The following is a 22,064-nucleotide window of genomic DNA, read 5'->3' on the forward strand; positions in this document are numbered from 1 at the left end:
ACCTCAGTGCTGGCAGCCACCGGGCAGCGACAGATGGTCCCACGCTCCAGGAGACAGCGCCTGCCATGCGGCTCCCTCTGGCTTGATCCAAATCCAGGCCCCGGCATGAGATTCTCATGCTGATGGACTGCAGGAGGAATCCAGGGTGTAAAACCAGGTCACGGAGCCCCAGGCGGGGGGCAGGGACGGGCTGGCCCAGCTTGGTTATCTAACTCCAGCCTCCCTCCACATGCTCCCTTCTCCCAGTCCATCACCTGCCTGCGGCGGGACAGGGTGGCAGGCAGCGCCTCGGGGCAGAGCCATGGCCAGCTCAGCCATCAAAGCATCACCAGGACACCTGGATCCCTCCCAAAAAGGGGGATTTCTTCCTTCGGGAAGTCACACAAAGGGCCGCCAAAAAATCCCGAAGTCTTGCGTAACCTCAGCTGCAATAACAAAAGCAGGGCACCATTTACAAACAATGCAAAAGAGGATTTATTGAAACCATTCCGGTTAGACCAAGTCCTATAGGGCACAATTTGCAATAAGTTAAAGAACCAAACCAAACAGTCTTAGTGTTAAAAAACACACTAATACATAACACAGTGATATATGCCATCATCATCCGTCTGAGTTATTGAATCAAGGCACAAAGTCATTCATTAAATACTGCAAAAAACCAATTACACAGGGAAATAAGCTGGAAAAAGGACTTGTTTTGTTAAGAAGGTGCTGGTTTGGCACTGATGCATTTAATTGAGCTGCCACAGGGAAATCTGCGTTTCCAAAGTATCTGGAAACATTAATGGACAACTTAAAGCCAGAAAAGCCCCTCAAATCTGAAAATCCAGCTCTCCTGAAAGAACATTCAGTGTGCCTACGGGAAAGGTCAGGTCTGGGAAGGGATCGGAGGAGGAAGAGTGCCAAGACAGTGTGATTGCGGTGAGAATACAGCCCGGGCACCTTGCTCCCTGCCAGGGGAATTTCAGTGGGATACAATCCGCATCCAACGCTCAGGTCAGACTAGCACGCAGGCCTGGGGCTCCCACTGCCCTGCTCCTGCAGCCATGCTCCCGGCTCTGCCCCAGCCGGCTGAAGGGCAGGCTGAATCCGGCCCTCGCAACCCGGGTTCTGCAGCGCTGGCGCAGCCTGTGATCCCTGCAATGCTGGCACGGGGGCTTGCGGGGCTGCTAGGCTTCAGGTCTTTATCGTGCTGAGCAAAGAGATGACTTAAGCTAGGGGACACAGCAGGGGAGCCTCCCTGCACCCCCAGACTCCCTCAGAAACAGCTTGGAAAGAGAGGAACGGAGGGGGAAACCCACCATTTTGAGTCCAGGGTGCTTTGGGGGTTCTCGAGTGCTCTCCTGGGAGCACCCCTGGCTTCCTGCACAGCCCGGATGCCCCAGGACTGGGCTCCGCCAGCAGCGCAGCTCTGCAGAGGCCAGCAGCACTCATCCTACACAGCTCCCTTGACTGCCCAAGCTATGGGTCATGGGTCAGAAGGTGCCAGGGCACCCTTCAGGCAACTACCGGGCCAGCTGGAAGCAGGAGCTAAGCATCCAGGCAGACCACTGATGCTGCAGCTCATTTTGCTGCAAGACTGGGAGAGCTGAGGCTGTGGGCACGAGCCTGGGTGACACCAGCTGCCTGAGCCAGGAGCTGCCCTGCAGCAGGTTAAACCTCAGTGGTTGCCACAAGAGAAGAACCGACACCCAACCCTACACAACCCGGCGTAAGTTTCTCATCCTACATATTTTTACACACAGCCTGATCTGAGACTAGGCAAGGGAGGGAGGCGCTGGCCAAACCCCCTCCAGCACTGCAAAACTTGAGAGAGGTTACTTTTAGGGTGTGCATTTTCTGTCCACCTTCCTCTCACCAGTCAGATAGATGCCCAGCAGCATACGGACATGGCTCGGGTCTCAGTGCAGCTGGTGTGGGGACCGCGGCTTTCAGGACCGAGCAGTCGATTCAAACCGCTTTCCAGGCTTTGCACCTTGTTTCTACAGTCCGCACTGGCACCCACCAGGAACAGGGCAGAGCAAACACACCACGCTACAGAAGTCTCCAGGGGAAACATCATCTTCACACAGCAACTGGTCCCATTCCCTCAGACTACCAGGCTGGACAAGAGACAACAGCACCCGAAGATCCTCAGCCAGCATCACTTCAATTCCAAGGGCAGGGAGGGAGCAGAGCTCCCTCTGGAGCTGTGCTGCAAAGGGAGCTCGCGTTGTTTCCCTGTGCGGCTCATGCCTGTCTTACAGCCTGCCCACCTCCTGGCAGAGGGGACAGCGCTTGGAGAAGGCTCCTCAGCAGCTGCAAGGCTGAATGAGTATTTGCAGGGCAGCTGGCATCGCCACTCGGGTACAGGGCTCCCGGAGCAGCAAGCCCAGCTCCCAGGAAAGGTTAAAGTGCAATTCTACTCTGAAAAAATGTCCTAGATCCTCTGGCACCTCAAAACCAGCAGGAGAGGTGGTGTCTGTACTGGCAGGGACCAGCCAGCCCGGGCTCAGGGTGGTTTTCATATCACCTATGATCAGATTAGGGGCAGGGAGGAACATTGATGCATAAATCAGGTGGGAGACCAGCTCCCTTTCTGTGTCACTAACGCTGCACAGCCTGGCCAGAAAGGAAGCAGCAGAGAAGACAGACACAGGTAGGCTTGCGACTGCAGAGTAGGGCACATGGGGCTGTTCTCAGAAGAAAAGGCCATTTTCTATGTAGAATGACACTTTAACCTGCACTCTGCTGGCCCGGGTGACACCTAGCCACATCACCAGCCACGGCTGGGGTCTATCACTACACGCACCCCACGACTACTGAAGCAGGGGCCCAAGTCCAGGAGAGGGCGATTGCAAATCAACCTGCAGCCAAGCACCTCTCCCGCAGCCAGGAGAGCTGACTCAGAAAGGAAATCTAACACCACACATCGAAGCTCCACTTCTCATGCAAGCACCCAAGAAATAATCAACTCCGGCATCCCCAGCAAGCACGTGTTTTCCTCCAGATACAGGCTGAGTCAGCACAGTTCTACGGGCACAGAAGGATTGCGGGGAAAGCCCTCTTCCCCGAGCTGACGACGCTTCAGTGGTGGCCGAGCACTGAAGTCCCATCAGCTCTGAGGACAGACGCACTGGCAGCTGCCCCCACAGCCTGGGCGTCCCCAGACACTGGGAGTGCTTCCCCGCCAGCCACGCTTTGGTTTGCGGATCGAGAAACGCAGTTTCCCATTCGAATCCGTGATCTGGGTCTGCTAAGAGCATGGCTGCAGAGGAGAGGCAGCTTGGAGACGCCTGGCCCCGGGCAGCCTCTCCCCCTCCCTCGGCAAGCTCACACTCGGCTGTGGAATCGCATCCTGTAGAGGCGGTCCCGGACGTACTGCTCGCTGTCCACAGCCACCTGGCTCAGCCAGATCACCCTGCTCTCGGAGACATCCTCCTTCAGCTTACGCTTCATCAGAGACATCAGCCCTGGCTCCTCGCTGGGTTGAGGCCCCCTCAACAGCACGTAGCAGGCATGACGGCTTCGCTCGAACAGCGTGGCTGTAACGCAGAGCGGAGGGAAAAGCCCAGCCTAAGGTCTCTGTGTTCAGACTGGCCACCAGACCCAGCACCGCACACCCACGGAGTCCAGGAGGTACCAGCAGCCCAGTGTCCTCCTGCACCTCCTCGCTGGAGGGCGGGAAGGAGAGGACTTACCACTGAACGCAATTATTTGGTCCGTGCTATTGCGGAGCTCCAACAGGACATTAGTGTAGGAAGGATGGAAAAGATACAGCTTCTGGAGAGGAGCTCTGGATCTCTGCAACCAACAGGACACTATCAGGACACGGACCCACACGTTATCCCAGAGACAACGCCAGCACCAGGCTCAGCTATTACTCATGCTCGACAGAACACATCCAGTCAGATACTTGTCCATGTCTGCCCAACTCATCCTGGCTGATGCCACTAGTACTAGTGTTGGGATTTTTCTTACTGCTCGGTGCTCTCCTCCCCACCCCAAGCCTCCTGCAAATAGCAGGCCTGTCTGCTACAGGCAGGAGACAGATTTTTGCCTTAGGGCTGGTAGAGTTAGCGAGGAAAGCACAGGAAGCTCAGCTGGTGCTCGGGCATCCTCCAAGACACAACCTGTCACTAACGCTGCCAGCCACTGCCCCAGAGGGCTCTGTTACGCAGCTGAGCTGTGCATCGAGCCTGCCAGAGACTGCCTTGGCACAGAGAGAGGATATTCACGTGGCCACGGGAGATCACCGTGTGCAGTACTGCCGCGGGAGGCTCCTGGCCAAACAGCAGCAACTTCAGAGGTACCAGGCCAGCAGCCTCTCGCCTCACCTACAGTACCACACCAAGGCAGGGCTCTGGGCAACCCAGTGACTTTGCTCATAGAGCCACCAAGTCCCTTTTCTCTACGTAGCCAGGCTGAGGACGACAAAAGCTGCTGGTGCCACCACCAGCTGCTAGCAGGGACACTGCTATGGACGTTGTGAGGACCCAGTAGAGACCAGACCACACGCAGAGGTCTGCCTGCTTCTAGCAGGCCGGACTGGTCAGAGCCCCACACCCAGTGCAGGAGGCTGCAGTGTTAGTGGCACAGACAGATTTGAACGTGAACACTGGGAGAAGGGGGTAGCTCCACTTAATTCTGGCCCAGAGTCTGGAGAACGGCAACCATTCAGCAACACTGCTCACCGTTTCGTTTCCTGGCACCTGGTATTCGCCCCAGATGAGGAAGGCGGACCGGTGATCAGCAGTAGAAAGTGTGGCTGGCCCAGGGCTCTCTGCTCTCGAGTTCAGCTTCAGGTCCCACTGGACTGCTCCAGATCCACTCTCAACAATCATAACCTAGCAGGGAAGAAAGAAAAGGAACTTCTATCACAGAGCTCTAACAAGCCATGAGAGAGAAGTCAAGTCAGCTGTCTCTACCTCACACTGTCTATGGGAACAAGTATCTGACACATGGGAAGATGAGGAAATACTTGAAGCTGAGCATCACAGAGCTGTGAGACCTCGGGCGGGCCATGTTAGAGTAAAGTCACAAGTTCTGCAGCTATTTCAAGGGGTTCAAAGCTCTGTCATTGAAGCCTCTTGCTGAAAGGGGAATTAAAGTGCCTCAGCTAGCTTCAATAACCTGTTGAAAGAGATCCTTTCCCAGCCTAAAGCTTCCTAAAATCAGCCAGAGGGAACACATCCCACCAGCTGTCCTCGACTCAACGCCTGCTTGAGCTGTGACATGCAGAGAAAAGGGAAGTTAAAAGGAAGAGATTTCAAACCTTCTTCCTGTTGGGTCCAATTTCACTCTCAAGGACGATACCAAGAACATCGGGTTTGTAGTAACCAAGCAGCGGCTCACTAAGGGAGAGAAAGAGAAGGGACAGATCATAACACACTCTGATGGCTTGGGCATACCTTGTTCTTTCAGAGCAGCCTCCATCCTCCCACAAGTCCCCTGGTAAGAGACTTGATGGCTACAACGTTAGGTTAGCCTGATATCACTCCCAACTCGGAGCCCAGTCCTAAGACAGCCGTATTACAGCAGGCACAGAATGAAGAATCAAAGCTTTGGGCTCTTCCATTTTGAAGCAGCACCTGACATTTGCTAGCAGAGGACACATGACACAATGAGCAGGATCCAAATATGACCACAGAGCAGGCTCCTGTGTTTCAAATGAAAAAAAAAAAAAAAAGGCAAAAAAAAAAGCATCTGCCAGGACACTGCTGTTGCTGGGAACCTGGAAATGCCACATCCAGCCCACATCGGTAACACTACCTCACAACACGGGACACGTTGAGGGTCCACAAAGTCTGAAGGTTTTGTGCATTGATCAGCGTAGCCATCTCTGAGTTTACAACCAAGATGTTCTCTCGTGATCGCCCAGGAATTTTTGCCAGGTAACGAATGTCTCCAAAGCTGAACAAGGACAGAGAAATGATTATGCTTTCTAGACGGTGGATGGTTTTATTGTGGGGTTTTGTTTTTTTCCCTGCGCAGTAAGTGCAAATAGGAAACCCCAGCCTACTTTCCCTCCTTTCCTGTGAAACCCTGACCAGGCCGTCAACACCAGCCCTCTCCCCAGGCTTCGGATGTGCTCCTAGTCCAAAAGCCGTGTAATCAGGAAAGAACAAAGCCACAACAGGCCATCCTGTCAGGAACACCGGTACCCTCCACTCCACCAGCAACCAAGACATAATCTCAAACCTGAGAAGGGATAAGCGGTGCGTGGTGCGGTCAATGTTCTTCTCCCAGTGAGCATCTTGCTCAAGGCTGGGAAGCTTAATTTCCATCCCAGTTGCTGCACTGTAGAGATCTTTCAGGGAGTATGCATAGAGAGAATTATCTGTGTGGAAAAAAGGCAAGAATGAGGGAGATAAGTTATCCTGCCCTTGCTCTGAACTCTACAATTTTCCAGATCTGGCAGACCAACTATATTTTTGGGGCTTGCATCATGGAGTTGTTGTGGTATTTTGAGACTCAAGCCTGCTTTTGAATGCTTTTAACATCATATCTGTTCATAATCCAAGTGTTCCACAGTAATCATTTGCTATAAATGACTACTTAAACCTTACATTCTCAACATTTTTCAAATAAAATTACTACAGTACATAACAAACCTTAGCTTAAGCAGAAGCCCCCCTTCTCTTGGCCTTGAATAGCTCTTTCACTAGGTGAAAGAACGACGCAGCTTTTAAGAATGCAAAACACTCTTTCAGACAACTGTTTAGCAATCCTGACTTCACACTTTTAATCACTCTCTCAGACTGAAGTCAAAAACAGAACTGTACCTGTATAGAAAAGGAAGTAGGAGGAGGAGTCCAGGTTCAGCCTGATATAGCGAGCTTTCCCATCCACGTTCAGGCTTCCAGTGGAGCCGATCTGTTTGCCATTTTTTCCTGAATGGATGAAGGTCTTAATCTACGCAGGGAAGGGATTAAAAAAAAAAAAAAAAAAAAAAGGTTAAAGCTGCATCGCACTGTTACTGCTCCAACTCAAGTGTTTTCCAAAGCTTCTGAGCAGCTGGAATGGAACAGCAGCTGAATGGGAACAGCATAGGCTCGGATGAAAAGTCTCTCCCTGGTTTTGGAGGTGTGGGCACGAGTTAGATGATCCCTCTGCTGTGAATACTTTTGCAAGTTTGAAAACCACTTGCAGCACGGCCACTTGCCCCGAGATTTTACTACCTCTGCCAACCACCTCCCCCGCCGGCTGGCACGCGCCGAACAGCAAACCCCAGCTCTGCTAACGACAGCGAAGATCAATTCAAGCCTACTGAGCAGTGACAAAAATGGAGAGGGCCCAAAGGCAGAAACAAAGCAGCATATGGATACAGGGGAAACTTGGCTTCACACGGTAGCTCTGCTAAATATTTTAAGTGCCCTAATCTGCTCCTCCTAAGGCTGACATGAGTCCAAGGGGATAAAAGAGCTGACAGGTTTCTTTATATGCTTTGTGGAGGGTAACAGAATCCACTAAAAACGTTTCACCCAGGAGAATAAAGGCTAAAATCAGGATCAGATTCAAATGTCTGGGCAACAGTCATGGTCTGGGGAGAGCAATGCACACCAGGGAAAAGAGAAACATCAGACCGAGAGAAACAGCATCCATCAGAGATGCTGAGTCAGGCAGGAACCCTCCCCTCTTCCTTGAGAGGGAGGGACTGGGAAAGAGAAGGAAATCTGCTGCTCTCAGAGTGAATCTGGAGAGTCTGACAGGTGAATAAGGGATAGAGTTTGCTGGGCAGAATGAAGAACACAACTGGAGAGGGAGAGCAATGCATTCACCAGCTGTTCCCAGCCTCCCGCACTGGGAGGAGACACATACCAGCTCTTGTAGATCAGCTTCACCTTTACTCGCAAGCACTGGTTCAGCAGCTGCCCCGGGACAGTAACAGCCAAAGGTATTCATACAGCGAGTGAGAATACACACCACCTTATTCACTGCATTGCTTAATACCTCTATGCGCTGCTACAGGTGATGTATCCTGAAAAACGTCATATTTTCCTGGATGTATTTGTGCTGAAGATTGCAGCAGGCAGGGGTCAATAAGACTCTCAGAAAAAGCTGCCATCTAAACCCCCTGCACACAGACCCTTCCCCACACACTGCTCAAAGCTCTGCCATTTCAAGGAACAGCAGTATAATGCAACGTTCAACTTCAGCCCTTGTTAGCAACAAAGCTAATTTACTTGAGTTCTGAACCTCCCTTCCAACGAGACTGCCTTTTTCCAAGCTGCAGAGCTCCACTCAAGCTCCCTACATTTTGCGTGATTTCTCAAAAAAGAACGTACTTTTACTTAAGTTAACAGAGTGCTTGGCAAGTCCGGAGGGAGGAAGGGAATTCATACCAAGATAGCTAGAGAGGTTAAATGGAAAACAAATCAAAAGGCAGTCTTGCAGAACAGAGACTACATTCAAACATCTCTTGGCTGCCTAAGATTTAAAAAAAAAAAAAAAAAAAAAAGTCTTGAGATAACTGGGATAGCAAAAGCAAGGAGGAAAGAAAACAGAAGAGAAACGTAGGAGTCAGAGAGGATAGAATTTCTGATGACTCTGGCAACAACAATGTCTCGGACAGCAAAACCCTGTTTGCTTATGAAGGACTCTGGTACGAGGACACGGGGTTCCCAATCCTCCCATCAGACTTGCAGGGAACCGTAACTTTTCTATGCTTTAAACAGGACAGATTGCACATGCAGATGACGCTGTACCACCCAATCATGGATGCAGATGTTTTAGTATAAAAACACTTTTAGCTACATGACCTCCCCCCTCTAAGAAATGCGAAAAACAATATTGGAATGGAGGTAACACAACTAGCAGCTATTTCACTAAATGAACCCAAGTCAGAATTAACCAGCGCAGTGACACTAGGAAGAGAGCCGTGCAAAGCAGACCACAGGCAGCGATACGAAAGGTATGAGAAAAGGGCAGTGGTGGTACAAAAGCGCTGGCTGTCAGCCGTGCTTTGATCTAAGAGCCAAACCTGTCAGGGTTTGTTCACTTCCACTTCTCTGAGCAGAGTCCCAGAAAACTGCAAGCTCATCTAGCCTAGGCTTACTCCACACACAGCTCAGGAACACGCAGTGAGGAGTGCAGACTGAAAAGGGGGAGGGATTCCTGACAAGCTTTTTTCTTTTTCTTTTTTTTTTTTTTAAACCATAAAATGCTTGCATTGATTTGGGAGTACATCTCTGCAGGGTGGGAAAGAACCTACCCCAAACCCACAGAGGTTAGAGGCCTCTGAACACTTCCTCTTAGACTACAAGATCGAAATAAATAGCATTCCTGCCACCCCCTGTGGTCCGGCCACTGGGTTTATCATAGCTTCAGAGTGACATACCTTATCTCCTGTAGCAATAAAGATTATCAGGTCCTGAACTCCATCACTATCCACATCTGGAATCACTGACACGGGAGTCAGCACAGTATAATTAGCTCCAAAGTCACTGGACTGTCTCCACTGAACTTCCCCTAGAAGAGAGAGTTATTGGGAAACATTCACTAAGACGCACTTTAGGTTGAAAGGCTTTTAATGCCCCTGCTCCTCGAAGTACTTTCCAGTAGCCAGCCATTTACAGCCCATCAGCACCACAAACCAGTCACATTTATGCTCATCCTGGGGTACTTTGTTGCATTTCTGCATTTCAAATGAGTCCCAGTATCCACAATTTCAACTTATATTGGAAAGTAATTCTAGCTGCCTGCACAAATGCACCCAAACATCCTAGGCACAAATCAATCCGCAGGGCACAAAGGACAGCTTGCTTTTCTCGTGCCTTAGGGTAACAAGCTTCCTGGCATGTTCATGGCATGGAGAATCCTTTTCTGTGATCCACAATCTTGCTGCTGTGTACCTAAATCTGTGCAGACATTTTAAGACCATAATGCAGCTGAATTCTGACCACAGCGTTGCAGCTACTGCCGACAAAACCTTTTTTGCTGCATCTTGCCTCCTGCAGATGTTCCATGCTGACGTGACCAGCCGCAACTCAGTTCACATCCCACCTCTCCCTTGTTCAAAGAACATGCACAGCACGTTCAAACTTGTTTGTAAATAGAGGTAGCAGAGCTTTGTTTTTTAAAAAATGGTGTTTGGGGCTGGGGGGAGTAGTTTCTCTTCAACAGCTCCAGGCCAGTTGGGTGACTTTACTCCATGCACTCTGCCCAGGGCTGCTGGCCACCTTCCAGTCACTGCCCAGTGGAATTTGCAGTGGAATTTGGTGAGGGGGGGAGACTGGTGGGGGTTTTTCTTTTTAAGGAAGACTTAAGTGACTAACTAGGTGCTCAGAGGGGAAATGCTTACCCTCCCCTTTAAACAGTATCACAGGCAGCACTTATCATTTCAGGAATGCAAAGTAATCATCTGTTCTTTGTCATGAAGGCAGTTGTACTGAAGGCCAAGGAATTACTACCTGACCCTGTCTGCAATAATTTAAGGCAGGCTGTATTTCCAGTAGGATTCCTCAAAAGCTTTTACTGAAACACTGAAAAAAATACTTGGATTTGTTACTATGACAACAGATGTGAAGTAGAAGAGTGCCCCTAGGAAATCACGGGAAGACAAAGAATTTTACCCCCGAAGAAAACAAGCAGGCAAAGGAAGGAGAGAACGTAAGTTTTAAATAACTATATCCCAGCTTCAGCACAGTTCAAAGCTACAACAGTAAGACCAGGCTGATGAAATTCGCATTTCAATGCATAAGGCTCTAGTCTTTGCCAGCTAGACAGCGGATACAGTTTTGGAGGAAGCATCTTGCTCTCTTAAAAGAGCAGTCTGGCTTAATAGAAACAGGTAACAGCGAGACGGATTCAACACAAAGGACTTGAGAAGCTTTCATGCTCTAACACAACCCCCAAAGAGCACAAACTCTGAATCCAGTCCCATCCTGCTCCATCAACGGGAGATGGGACTATCCTGTCTGATGTCTAGAGTGCGATGGTGCTCCCTCAGAGCCTGAGGTCACAGCAGAAGCACGGCAACAGAAGCAAGATGGAAATTAGACAAGTGCTTAGACAGCAAATCTAACCTGGGTGAAAGGGTTTTTTTTTTTTTGGTCCGGAAGGAATAATAAAATTAGGACTTAGATGACCAAGTTCAGCTCTCACTTCAAGCAGCCGCAGAGGACACAAAGCAGGATTGCTTGCTTTAGCATCCAGAGACTGCTCTCCCAGTCTGCAGCTCACGAGCTATCCAAGCTAAAGGCAGGTCTTTTCTACCGAGCAGTGTTAGACCCCTCTCCCATGCCCTTGCCCACTTGTTTCCTAAACACTTGTAAGCTCCTGGCATCCACCATACGGTGGATGTGAAGAAGTAGCCCCTTCTGGCTTTTCTGAACCTATCTCTTGATAAAAGAACCACGGAGCAATGAAGAATTGCAACAGGAAATAATCATTCCCTGTTCTTCTATTTATCACTCATAATTTTATACTCTCATTTCTCCCTGTCGAACATTCTCCAGGCTGGAGTTCTGGTTTATTTGGTGATTTCTTGCACAGAAGCAATTTCATACATCTGATCATCATGGTCCCCTTTCTGCCATATCCCTTAGGAGACCAGAACTGCTCAGAGGGCTCCCAATGCTGCTGGAGGATAAGGTGAAGTGAGAAGGTGTAACAAAACACTTACTCCTGTCCTCTTCCTCGAGACTCTGCTTCTGGCCCTGGCAGAGATGGAATACGCAGCTACACAGACTTTTGCTTTGACCTGGAACAGCTAATCTTAAACTCTTGTGTCCCAGTTTGCTTGTAAGATAAACATGCAGGAATGTTAGATGTCCCACACAAACAGAAGCATGCAATCCCACACTTCCCTTCTTGTTTGCTCAGGTCACTTATTCTGGCAATGAAGAAAGCAAGACTTAACACGACTCGAATTGATAGAAAAGCACTAACTTTATCAGCATTTAAAGATCAAAACCACATCAGACCCCTTCAGATGATAATCTGCCTACCTCTCCTTCAATCTTCCTACAGGCAGAGGCTAGGCAGCCTGAGCGCCCTGGAATCTCACCAATCCTCCACCACGATGAATCATTAACAGCTAAAGATTGTTCTGACTACTGTTTTTAGCACAACGTGATGTAAGTCAGACTTTGCCACTTTAAATACATTTAGCCTATTTAAATACATTTTATTCTGATCTGCCCTCCTAACCCCCAGTAAAAGTCAACTACGCTAAGAAACCCCTTTTAACCTACTTAATCTCAAAAAGGTATCAAATGTGTCAACTTCTGGGTTATTCACTTTTCTATCTGAAGCAATTTTTCATCTCTTGCTTTTAATTTATCTCTGGAATGTTTTCTTACTGTATTGTTGCTGTGACCTGTGGCTTAGCCTGGTTCCTTCTCTCCATGCTTGTGCTATTTCTTTATGGCTGTCTTTAGTTATGTGCCTTTGGCTCAGCAGTCACCTTTCTACACTTTGACCTAAAAGCAACTACTTCATTAATAGTCTATAAATAACCTGTGCTAAAGCCTATTGATGAGGGAAACGGCGCTAAGATTATCTCAGCTGGTACAGAAGCTTTCCAGCTCTGTGTGTGTCTACACTTCCATCTACACTGGAAATTAAAAGGTACACTAGATTTTCCTCAGATTCCTTAGAGCTATACCTCTTGCTATTTCTCTCTCCCAATTTTTGGAAAATAGGGCGTGAGGGGTTCAATACCAGATACAGAGGATGGGATGCTAGGCACGTTTCCAAAGGAGGACATGCATTGTTTAGAACCTTTGAAACAGTGACCCCCAAAATGGAAACGTATTTCAGGTTTCATCAGCAAGGAAGGTTCAAGGCGCAATAGATGGTCACTGCCCTGTTCCTAGAGAAGTACAGGCACTCTTTATCCTCACCCCGTGTCAGGCAAGATGATGAATTTCTCCATCTACAGGTTCAGAAATGAAGAAGGCTTTCCAGAGGAACCAGGCAAAATCCTGGACTACTGAAACTGGCGAGTACTTAATCCTAAGTGCTCTCCTTGACGACTTTAAAATCCTAAATCCCTAAAACTCCCACTCCTCTTGCCACTGCAGGCACTCCTAGCACTCACAAGCAAACAACTGAGAAACATTGTGGGTTTGTGTCCAACCCCTGAGAGTATAAAGTAACATTCATAGCTAGTGACTGCTTCTCCTGTTTCAAAAGCTGTTGAAAAGTTGTTCTTATGATACAGTGGCTGGCACAAACCACCACAACAGAGTCCAGCCTTTGGAAGAGAGAGGCTGAGAGAACAGGCGCTTCTCAATGGCCAGCCAATGGCTCTGGCAAGGTTTTAAGGAGAATAAATACCCTGCGCCCATTGTTCATGTACCAGCAAGTCATGTCACGCTGACGTCCCCAGCCTCCGAGGTCTGAAGGTCACCAGGTGAGGGAAGCAAGTAGCACCGTCCCCTGTATGGCAGCAGTACTCTGCTCCCCACTCACCTGTCCGCAGGTCGACTGCCATAAGAGACACCGGCTTCCCCACCACCAGGCAACCCGGGGCCTCAGCCCCGCCGAGCTGCTTGATGCCACACTCCATCCACTCAACTTCCTCGGCAGCAGGCCTCTCCCAGAGCGCTCTGCCGTTCGTGCCAGACACGGCAGCAACGAAGGCACACGGAGAAGGCAGACCTGAAGAGAAGAGATGTCAGAGGGAGCGCTACCGACAGCTACCTTTGCTGCTCCGCACCACCCGAGAGCTGGGACTCACCCAGCTCCTCTCCCCACCCAGCTAACCTGGTCTTCTCTCCCAGACTCACAGCAGCCTCACTTTAGAACTAAAAGAGAAATAACAGCCCTTTTACCACAAGGTTTTCTGTTTCTGAATCAGCTACCTTCATCCAAACAGGATCTGTTGAAGCTGCTGCTGCCGTTGCTAGCTTTGAAAGCAAAGATGACATCTTGCACTTTGTCTTCGTTCACATCTTCTATAGCGAGAAACCGGTAGGCCACTGTAAAAGAGATCACAAGCCAGGCGCTGGTGAGGATTGCCTCAACCAACAGCAGAGCTAGCTGGAGCAAAACACAAATTCCTAGAGACCTACTCACTGCCTCCATCTCTGACAGTGTAACATCAGGACAAACTGGCTTTTGTGTTAAAAAAAGCCATCTACATGAGTATCAAGGACTGGAAGTTAGTGCCAAAGGATTTTTTAAATTTGCTGTCCCCAGAGGATTTGTCTTTTTTTAAAGCCAAGCAGCCAGAATTTCAACTATGTTGAACAAAGAACAACTCTGGTCTTGGTGTGGGGCTGCTATTCCCGAAATATAAAAAAAAAACCCCAAACAAACCCCACAAAACCCAGCCCCAGATATTTTGTCTTTCTCACTCCCAGCTAAAAGCAGCCTTCTTCAGCTCAGAGTAGCAGAACTTGGGATTTCTGCATTTCTTTTTGTATTTCTGCAAAGCTCAGTCCCTGTCGGTGAGCACTATCTCTGCATTTACAGCATAACCAGCACACACCCACTGCACATAAGATTAAAGAAAAGCTTTCACAGAATCGAATGCTGAACCACCAGGGAGCAGTACCCAGGCTAAAGAGCCGACTAAAGCAACTATAAATTTGTGCAATTTATAAAAAAAAAAAAAAAAACAAGATGCAATTCCTATTCTCCCCTTCCTATTAGCCACGGAGAAAAGTTAGAAAGTCATACTGACAGAGACAGAATGCCTAATTGTCCCCAAACCTCAGCTCAAACTTCAAGGGAACATTTTACAGACCAAACTTCAACAAAGATTTATTCCCAGATACCCTTCCCCATTTTTTTTTTTTTCCAAATGAGGCCAGCCTGCTACCTTGTTAGAGCTTCCGAGCACCATCTAATTTCTCCATTAGATCCTGTAAACATCTCCTGGAAGGCCACTCCAATTATGATGGGCCACTGCTTATCCAGGTCAGGTACTCACAGCTCTCGCTCCCAAGGGCAGCATCCCTGCAGGCCTGGCTCCAGATCGCACTTAGGTAGAGGTCCACAATTCAAATTCATGGCACATAAAGGAAAAGGACTGTTGGTAAGTATTTATTCTGCTACAGCAAGCTCACCTGCATTGTCGTAGTCTCGGAACCACGTTCTTTCTGAAACTGGCCTCTCTGGGCAAGGAATGATAAACGAGAAAGCAAACACAATTATCAGACACAGAAATAACGAGATGAAGAAGGCGGCAGTGCGCCACCGGGACAGCCGAGACAGTCGCGATGACTGCTTGCTGACAATTCTTCTCTCCACAGAGTTTTCATGGTTCTCTTGAGCTTTTACATCCTCAGTCTTCAGAGGGTGGATCTCAGCTTCCGAATCTTTGTTATCCATCGCAGCTCATTCATCGGTATTCAGACGCCCTTCTCCCTCTTCACCTGCAACAACAGAAAGAGCAGTTGGAATAGATTTTTGGAACATATATCAAAAAATCAACAAATATATTCTGGTACTACCCGATATTCACGCTGGAAACATTTAATGGGAGGTGAGCAAATCAGCGTACTGTCACAGAGCTGGATACAAAGCACCACTCGTACCAGAGGTCTCCCACATGGAGCAACAGGGAGAGACTGTGGGATGCAGGAACAGCACTATTTCTTCTTCAGAGGAGGAAATCAGCTCTGCTAGACCCAGACAAAGACGGCTACAGCTTCTACGCGGGAAGGACTGACTGGTCTGTAGGTGTCCCTCACGAAAAACATGCCAAAAGCTCCTTTTGCTGCAAAGACTTCTTGCCACCTCCTGTGTATGTCAGTCTGACTCCCGGCTGGAGAGGTGAAAGGAAACACTCGTGACCTTTATATCCCAACATAAGGCTGTTCCCTACCGTAATGAGCACTTGAGCTTCCCCAGGAGAGAGAGAGAGAGAGAGAGAGAAACAAACACCAGCATATTCTGTATAGAAACAAACCAAAGCTATTCAACACCTTCTCAGATGAGAAACCACTTGCTAAGTTTAGCAACCCAGCCCTGCAGAAGGCAAGAGAGTGATTACTTCCCTCCCTGGAGGAAAAAGAAGGCACGAGCTGAGACTAAAATCGGGCAAATTTGATTTCATCAGAATGGAAGAAGAGCTAACAACCGCTATTTTAGTTTCTCCTGCTATAAATCATAATCTTGAGCTACAGCTACAGAGAGGTTCCATGCTAATTTGTCACAAAAAGGGAAAAAAAAGGAAAAGCCCTAGTTGGTTACAGAAGCCTGTAACTCATTACCCACAACAACAATAAAACTCAATGTTATATACAGTTTCTCTGATAGTGCTTCTTTAAAAAAATAGCAGAAGGGAAGAAATAAAGAATAACACATTCCAGTAGCCTTGGAAAAAGCTGCATGACAGTGTCATAGAAAGTTATATCAGAGCAAATAAACATGACAACCGAGCCAATTTTCCATGACTGTGCCCCAGCAGTCACGTGCCTGGATAGTCCGCTGGAGCAATTTACTTCCCCAGCAGAAAACAGCTTAAACTCGGCACCAGCACACAATGCAGAGAGCTTGGGCTTTCAACTCCAACAACAACAGGGCTCCTTACGTCTCACATTTCATGCCCAACTTCATTTACAGGTTCAAAGAAACACAAGATAGGAGTCACCCTTGGGAGGCCAGGCTCCTTCAGGCAGCTGCGGTTCGACTGGGGGTCTCACCTCCCCTGGTCATCTCTGTCCCACCGCAGGGAAGAGCTGCAGAGGCCTCTTCTCTTCTGGGTACAAATCACAGCAGGGACAGACCTACGGCAAGGCAGGGGTTGAGTGTATGGGGCGAGTGGGACAGCCTGGCACGCTGCTGTCAATCCCCTAGCTAACCTCAGCGCCTGCTGGACTTAAAAAGCTGGTGTTACAAAGCACTTACTCCAACTCAAGCACTCTGGCATTCATTCTATGAGAGCACACCGAGTACAAGATGTCACTCCAGACAATTTAATTCAAGCTGCACAATACCATGCAAATGCAATTAAATCAATAATGTAGAAGTTGCATCTTATTCCAAAGATCTTACTCCAAAGACCTCATCTGCCCTTCACATCAGTCTACCAGCCACACCAGAGACACCTTCACGAGGCTGGCTGTTTCCAGATCGACCGCAGGCACCTGACAAGGGTAGGAAAGCTCCAGATGGAAAGGGGAAGAAAAGAAAGAATCGTGCATTCAGCCTTCCCCCCGACCTGGCCATCGCGCTGCCCAGCCGAGCACCGCTCTGTTACTGGAGCCGGCCGAGCACCAGCCCTTCAGCAGGTTCAAGGTACAAGGCTCCAAGCACAGACCAAGCAAATGATTTACCGGAGCAGAGCAACCACCGCCGCAGCGATGGGGGATGGAGGCAGGAATGGGTTACGCGACCTCCCTTGCGATGAGGCAGATGGCTCCTGTATCTCTGACATGCCCGTCTCCAGCAGCAGGGAGAGGTGGATCTTCTCGAACGCTGCGGTAACCAGCATCCACGGCACGGGCTGCAACAGGGCTCCAGCACAACCCCACCGGCCTCTCCAGAGGAGCCCTCTGCAGCCCCCCAGTATGGAGCTGGGAAACCTCCAGGGCACAGCCGAGTGCTTCCAGCACCTACGAGACTTCCCGAGAAGAACCAAAACCAGGCTTCTCCCCACTTAGTCCAAAAGGGACACCATCTTAACGCTGTATGGAAGGCGTATTTTTATGACTCACTATAAATCACACCACTGTCATCTGGACTGGGCTGAGAACAATAAAAAAAGTGGTAATTATCCTGACAGCCCCAGCAATTCCCCTTCTTTTGCAGCAATGACCCTAGGAGCCACCGATTACAAAGAGCTCTCAATGCCTTTAAAGCAATTCTTTCTCTTTTCTTTCAGGGTTTGAATAATGCCCTTTGCACCCCTGCCAGAGCAGAGGCAGTGCCAGAACAACGACCACAAAGGTCAATGGCAAAGACTCAAACAATGCAGGAAATCCCATTGTCCGCAGTTGCCAAAGTACATGCTGGCAGCATGTGAAATGGCCTGAGCTCTGAACAACAAAGAAGTCTGGTAATCAGTTTAATTGAAGACAAGCAGAAAACGATAGTGTGCATTTCAGAGGATTTTACTGTCCTCTAGCCGGCATTTTGTCTCCTGCTGGTAGAGGACACAAAATAATTCACTGGGAAGTTTAACGCATCCAGGCACCTTGCAAGGAAATAGGCAGCGACAGGATCCTGTGCTGCTGCATTATTAACACACGCTGCATGCACTAGATCTCGTAGCTACCACCAGCTCTCTGCTTGGGGACGGGAGGCCTCACTGTGAGAAAACATGGGAGAAAGACTTGATAGAAAAGGAAGTAAGTAGAAACCGCATGCAACAGACCCGAACTGAACCCACGCAGCCGAAGGAGCACTGCAGTACAGCCAGGATCTGCATCTCGTACGACTTCATTTGCTGGTGCGCACGCTTCCATCGCTCCTCAAGCTTTAAAGGCTACTTACCCCCAGCAACGGGACGAGCTAGGAGCAGTCCCCGATCAAAGCCAAGGAGGAACGAATACCCGTCCCACAGTAACAACGCTGCGCTCAGGACACACACAGCTTTACTCACCTTCATGGGGGACTGACTTTCCTCTTCTCCTGAAGCTACAGCGCAGATTTACAGATCTGATCTGAATCAAACCAGTGAAACTTGTGCAGCAAGCTGTTAGCGCCAAGCCAGAGCTAAATCCAAGAGACAAACTATCATTACCAGTCGGCTAGAACTGCCTGACAAGCACAGAGAACCACATACAGTCAGATGTATGAAGACTGGCGACAGAAACCATTTAAGTACCAGTGCAATGGAAGGTTTAACTCATTTTCCACCCATAAAATACCAAACCACAGCATTTGCAACCGCATCAGGCACCAGTTCTTCCTGGAAAATTTCTAGCAATATATCATAACTTAGATTTGATGTTCAACACTTTTATATCTTCCACAGAACGATGAAATCAGATTCTGACTGGCCATTTTAGGAACCCAAACACAGCATTTGGCCGTTTTGGTTCTTTTTTTTGTTTGTTTTAAGCACCTTACAGGTTTCCTTCCTGTCAGCCAGAAATTGCTGAAGCCCCAAGCTGCAATGAATAATGACAAAACAGCTTCCAAGTTTTGCTCTGAATAAGATGCAACGTTGCCTTCATGGCTGCCTTCCATGAGCAGACTGTTCAGTTTTGAGCCCATGTACAGCGCGGCACTGCAGCAAACTTGCCGGGCAGTCACCTGCTGCAACAGTAAGACATTATCAGGTCATTTTTTCCCTCTTCTGCAGTCCCACTTACATCAGGGTCCAGCCAAGAGGAAATAACACGTAAGATTTCCCCCAAATGAGGAGATTTTCCTTTCCAAATACACTCAGACTGCACCCTCTACACAAGCTTATCGTTTTGCTGGGTCACCTGCAGCTCTTAACTCTTTCTCAATATAAAGTCACAGTCACAGGCTGGCGGGGAGAACTGCCTCGAGGAGACCATCTCCTGGCGCCGCGGTACCTCTGCTCCTGCTCGTGTCCCTACGGCCTTTGTAAGGACACGGTTTGTAACTCAGACCACACCAAAGACAATGCAGGTACCCAGCTCAGAGAAACACTCGCATTCTGCTGCTACAGCTGTCCTTTCCCCTCCCTTCCCCCTTGCTATTTTGCCTCTGTTAACACAGGTCTCTTCAAAACATCAGGTTCTTCTTAAATGACACTTAACCCTCTGGTGCAGACACAACACGTGCCACAGAGCATTCACAGCAAGTGAATTAGAAACTCCTTCAGAGCACAACCAAATGTCACCTTAGAATGTGATACATTTGTCATTTGTAGGAGAAAAGTCCTCTTTTCCAGGGCAGTTTTCACTACAGTCAGGGGTTCAAGTAGAGAAACTCGATCTGTTTAGTGCAGACCAAAACAGGATCCAGTACTTCTTCCAAGAGAGCAATGGGAAGAGCAAAACTCAAAGATGAAGAACAGCGTTAAAGCTGCAAAGCTGTGTGGAACTGATTATAGGTTAGGCCAGTAATAACAACCGAGCAGCAGAAACACGTGCCATTTACCATCCCAGAACTTACAAGCTTCGCAGGATCCAAGCCACTCACCCTCACTGACTGTTGCAGATCCCTTGCGTCAACCCCAAGAGCAGTAGTTAGCAAGTTGTTTGAATCTCTCACGTCAGAGACTTCCCCACCTCACCCACCGGGCTCCCCTGCTTGCGTCAGAAGCACAGCAACTTCTCTGCACTGCCAGAGATTTAACACACTAGGCACTTTGGAGAGATCTCGGAGCATGAAAACCCTTTAGAAGAGGCTGTGGTCATTTCATGTAGGTTTATTAAAAAGACAAAAAGAAAGTACATTTTTTAAGTGGAGCACTTGTTCCACAGGTCACAAACTCCGTGCTGCCTGCTGGGTCCTTCCCGCACAGCCTAGTGAGGTTTACAGCAGCATGAAATGACGGCCTTCCTCCAGCCGCTGTTGTCCTTGTCAGCTATCTCCAAGAGAAACCTCTCTTCTCCCCCCAGAAATGGAATTTGTCTTTTCCTCCCTTACACGCGTACGCAGAGGAAAGCTCATTCACAGGCCTTTCCACCCGCACAGCCAACACCCAGCCTTGTGGAGCCTCTCGGCTTCCAGCCTCCACAGGCAGCCCCTTGAACAGGGCCCAATTCTGCCCCGGCACTGGGGAGGGCTGAGCTCCAGTCACACGGAGCTGTTCCTCTCTGCAGGGCAGGCTGCCCCCCTGACTGCCAGCAGTTAGGTAAGAGGTTTTCGCTTTCCAAAATAAGGAAAAAAAGGGTGGAAATGAGATCACAATTTAACACATTGAAGTATTTTTCTTTCTGCAAGAAACGCTCTAATTCATGCCTGCAGAGTAGGCTCGTGGCCTGCTGAGGAAAAGAGAAACATGAATTTGAACCCTCTCCAGGAAGAGTGTTGAAGGCTGTGTGCTGAGCTCTGTAGAGGTGAGGGGTTTCTTCTATTTCTATTTGATTGAAATACAGACCCGCACTCGCAAGTGCTGTGTAAGCGTCTCCCCAGGACTCCTACGCAGCCTGCCAACCACACGGGATAAACTAGCTCAGATCAAACAGAGCATCAGAGCAACGAGCTACCTCAGCAGAGTCCCAGGCTTTTGCAAAAGGGATTAAATTCTTTCCCAGGCTTCTTGATAGGGTTTTGGGCAACCTCTCGAGCTGCTTAAGATGGACAGCAAACCGCTCCGACCACAGGGACAGGCGCCAGGGCTGGGTCAAGTGCAGCTGGAAGCGCCGAACAGCCGCGGTGTTTCACGTCCGGGCAGGGCCGCTCCGCAGCCCGGCTCGGGCTGCAGGCCAGCGCGGCACCGACCCTGCCGCTAGCCCCTGCCCAGCAGCAGCCAGCCGGCCGGCCCCCCGGCTTCCCTGAGCCCTTCGCTTCTTTTGCCGGCTCTGAGCTCCCGCTCCGGCACCGCGCGGCTCCCGCCGGCGGAGCGGCTGGTGCCCGGCAGCTCCGGCTGCTTCACCCCGCGCCCGCCCTGCCGGAGCCGGCGGCAGCGCCCTGGCAGCGGGGACGCTTCGGGAGTCGGTTCCCTTCCCCGAAAGGCACCCCTGCAGTGCCGGAGCCCGCCGGAGGAGCGGCCAGGAGACAAGCCCGGGTTCTCGGGGCGCACCGGGAGGCCGCCCCCGCGGGGGCGGCCAGAAGCTCGCCTCGCTTCCGCGGCCCGGGGCGGCTCGCTGCGCCCCCCACCCTCGCCCACCGGTTTCCCGCGGCCGCAGCCCAGCCCAGCCTCCCCCCGCCGCCGCGGAGCGCCGGTTGCCGCGGGAGGCCTCGCCGCGGGAGGCACCGGCAGGCCCGACCCCCGCCGCGCTCCCCACTCACCCCGCGCGCGCCGCCACCGCCGTCACTTCCGCCTCCACCCCCCGCCGCCTGCCCGGCGGAAGTGACGCCACGACGCAGGTGACCGCTTCCGCCCCGCCCGGAGCCGCGCCTGCGCGGGGATGGGAGGGGCGGGCGGGGGCGGGCGACGCGTCCCGGTGGCGGCGGCGGCGGCGGCGCGGGCGGAGAACCCGCAAGAACAAGGCCGGGCAGCACTGGGAGCCACAAACACAGATCTTTAATGCGATCAGACCGCGAGAGAACAGCACAGTCACGTACAGGCATCCCGAGAGCGCGCCCGCCGCCCCCCG

The 22,064-nt window shown here is 50.1% G+C and overlaps 1 protein-coding gene across 2 annotated transcripts; it reads right to left on the bottom strand.

The window, feature by feature from the left end:
* Positions 1 to 456: 456 nt before the first annotated feature.
* On the bottom strand, positions 457 to 21,774 carry FAM234A (family with sequence similarity 234 member A). 2 transcript variants are annotated; one of them, XM_050906238.1, is made up of 12 exons: positions 21,757 to 21,774; positions 15,000 to 15,308; positions 13,791 to 13,907; positions 13,399 to 13,587; positions 9,320 to 9,450; positions 6,765 to 6,894; positions 6,181 to 6,319; positions 5,752 to 5,892; positions 5,255 to 5,333; positions 4,674 to 4,826; positions 3,681 to 3,783; positions 457 to 3,524 (listed from the first exon to the last, which is right to left on the bottom strand). In XM_050906238.1, the coding sequence occupies exons 2-12, from the start codon at positions 15,262 to 15,264 to the stop codon at positions 3,313 to 3,315; spliced, it is 1,659 nt and encodes a 552-aa protein (XP_050762195.1). In that variant the 5' UTR covers positions 15,265 to 15,308; positions 21,757 to 21,774; the 3' UTR covers positions 457 to 3,312. The 2 variants fall into 2 exon arrangements, with proteins under 2 accessions (XP_050762195.1, XP_050762194.1); XM_050906237.1 differs by lacking the exon at positions 21,757 to 21,774 and adding an exon at positions 15,471 to 15,739.
* Between the last annotated feature and the right edge of the window lie 290 nt (positions 21,775 to 22,064).

The sequence above is a fragment of the Gymnogyps californianus genome, chromosome 15 (assembly GCF_018139145.2).
Source record: "Gymnogyps californianus isolate 813 chromosome 15, ASM1813914v2, whole genome shotgun sequence".
NCBI lineage: Eukaryota > Metazoa > Chordata > Aves > Accipitriformes > Cathartidae > Gymnogyps > Gymnogyps californianus.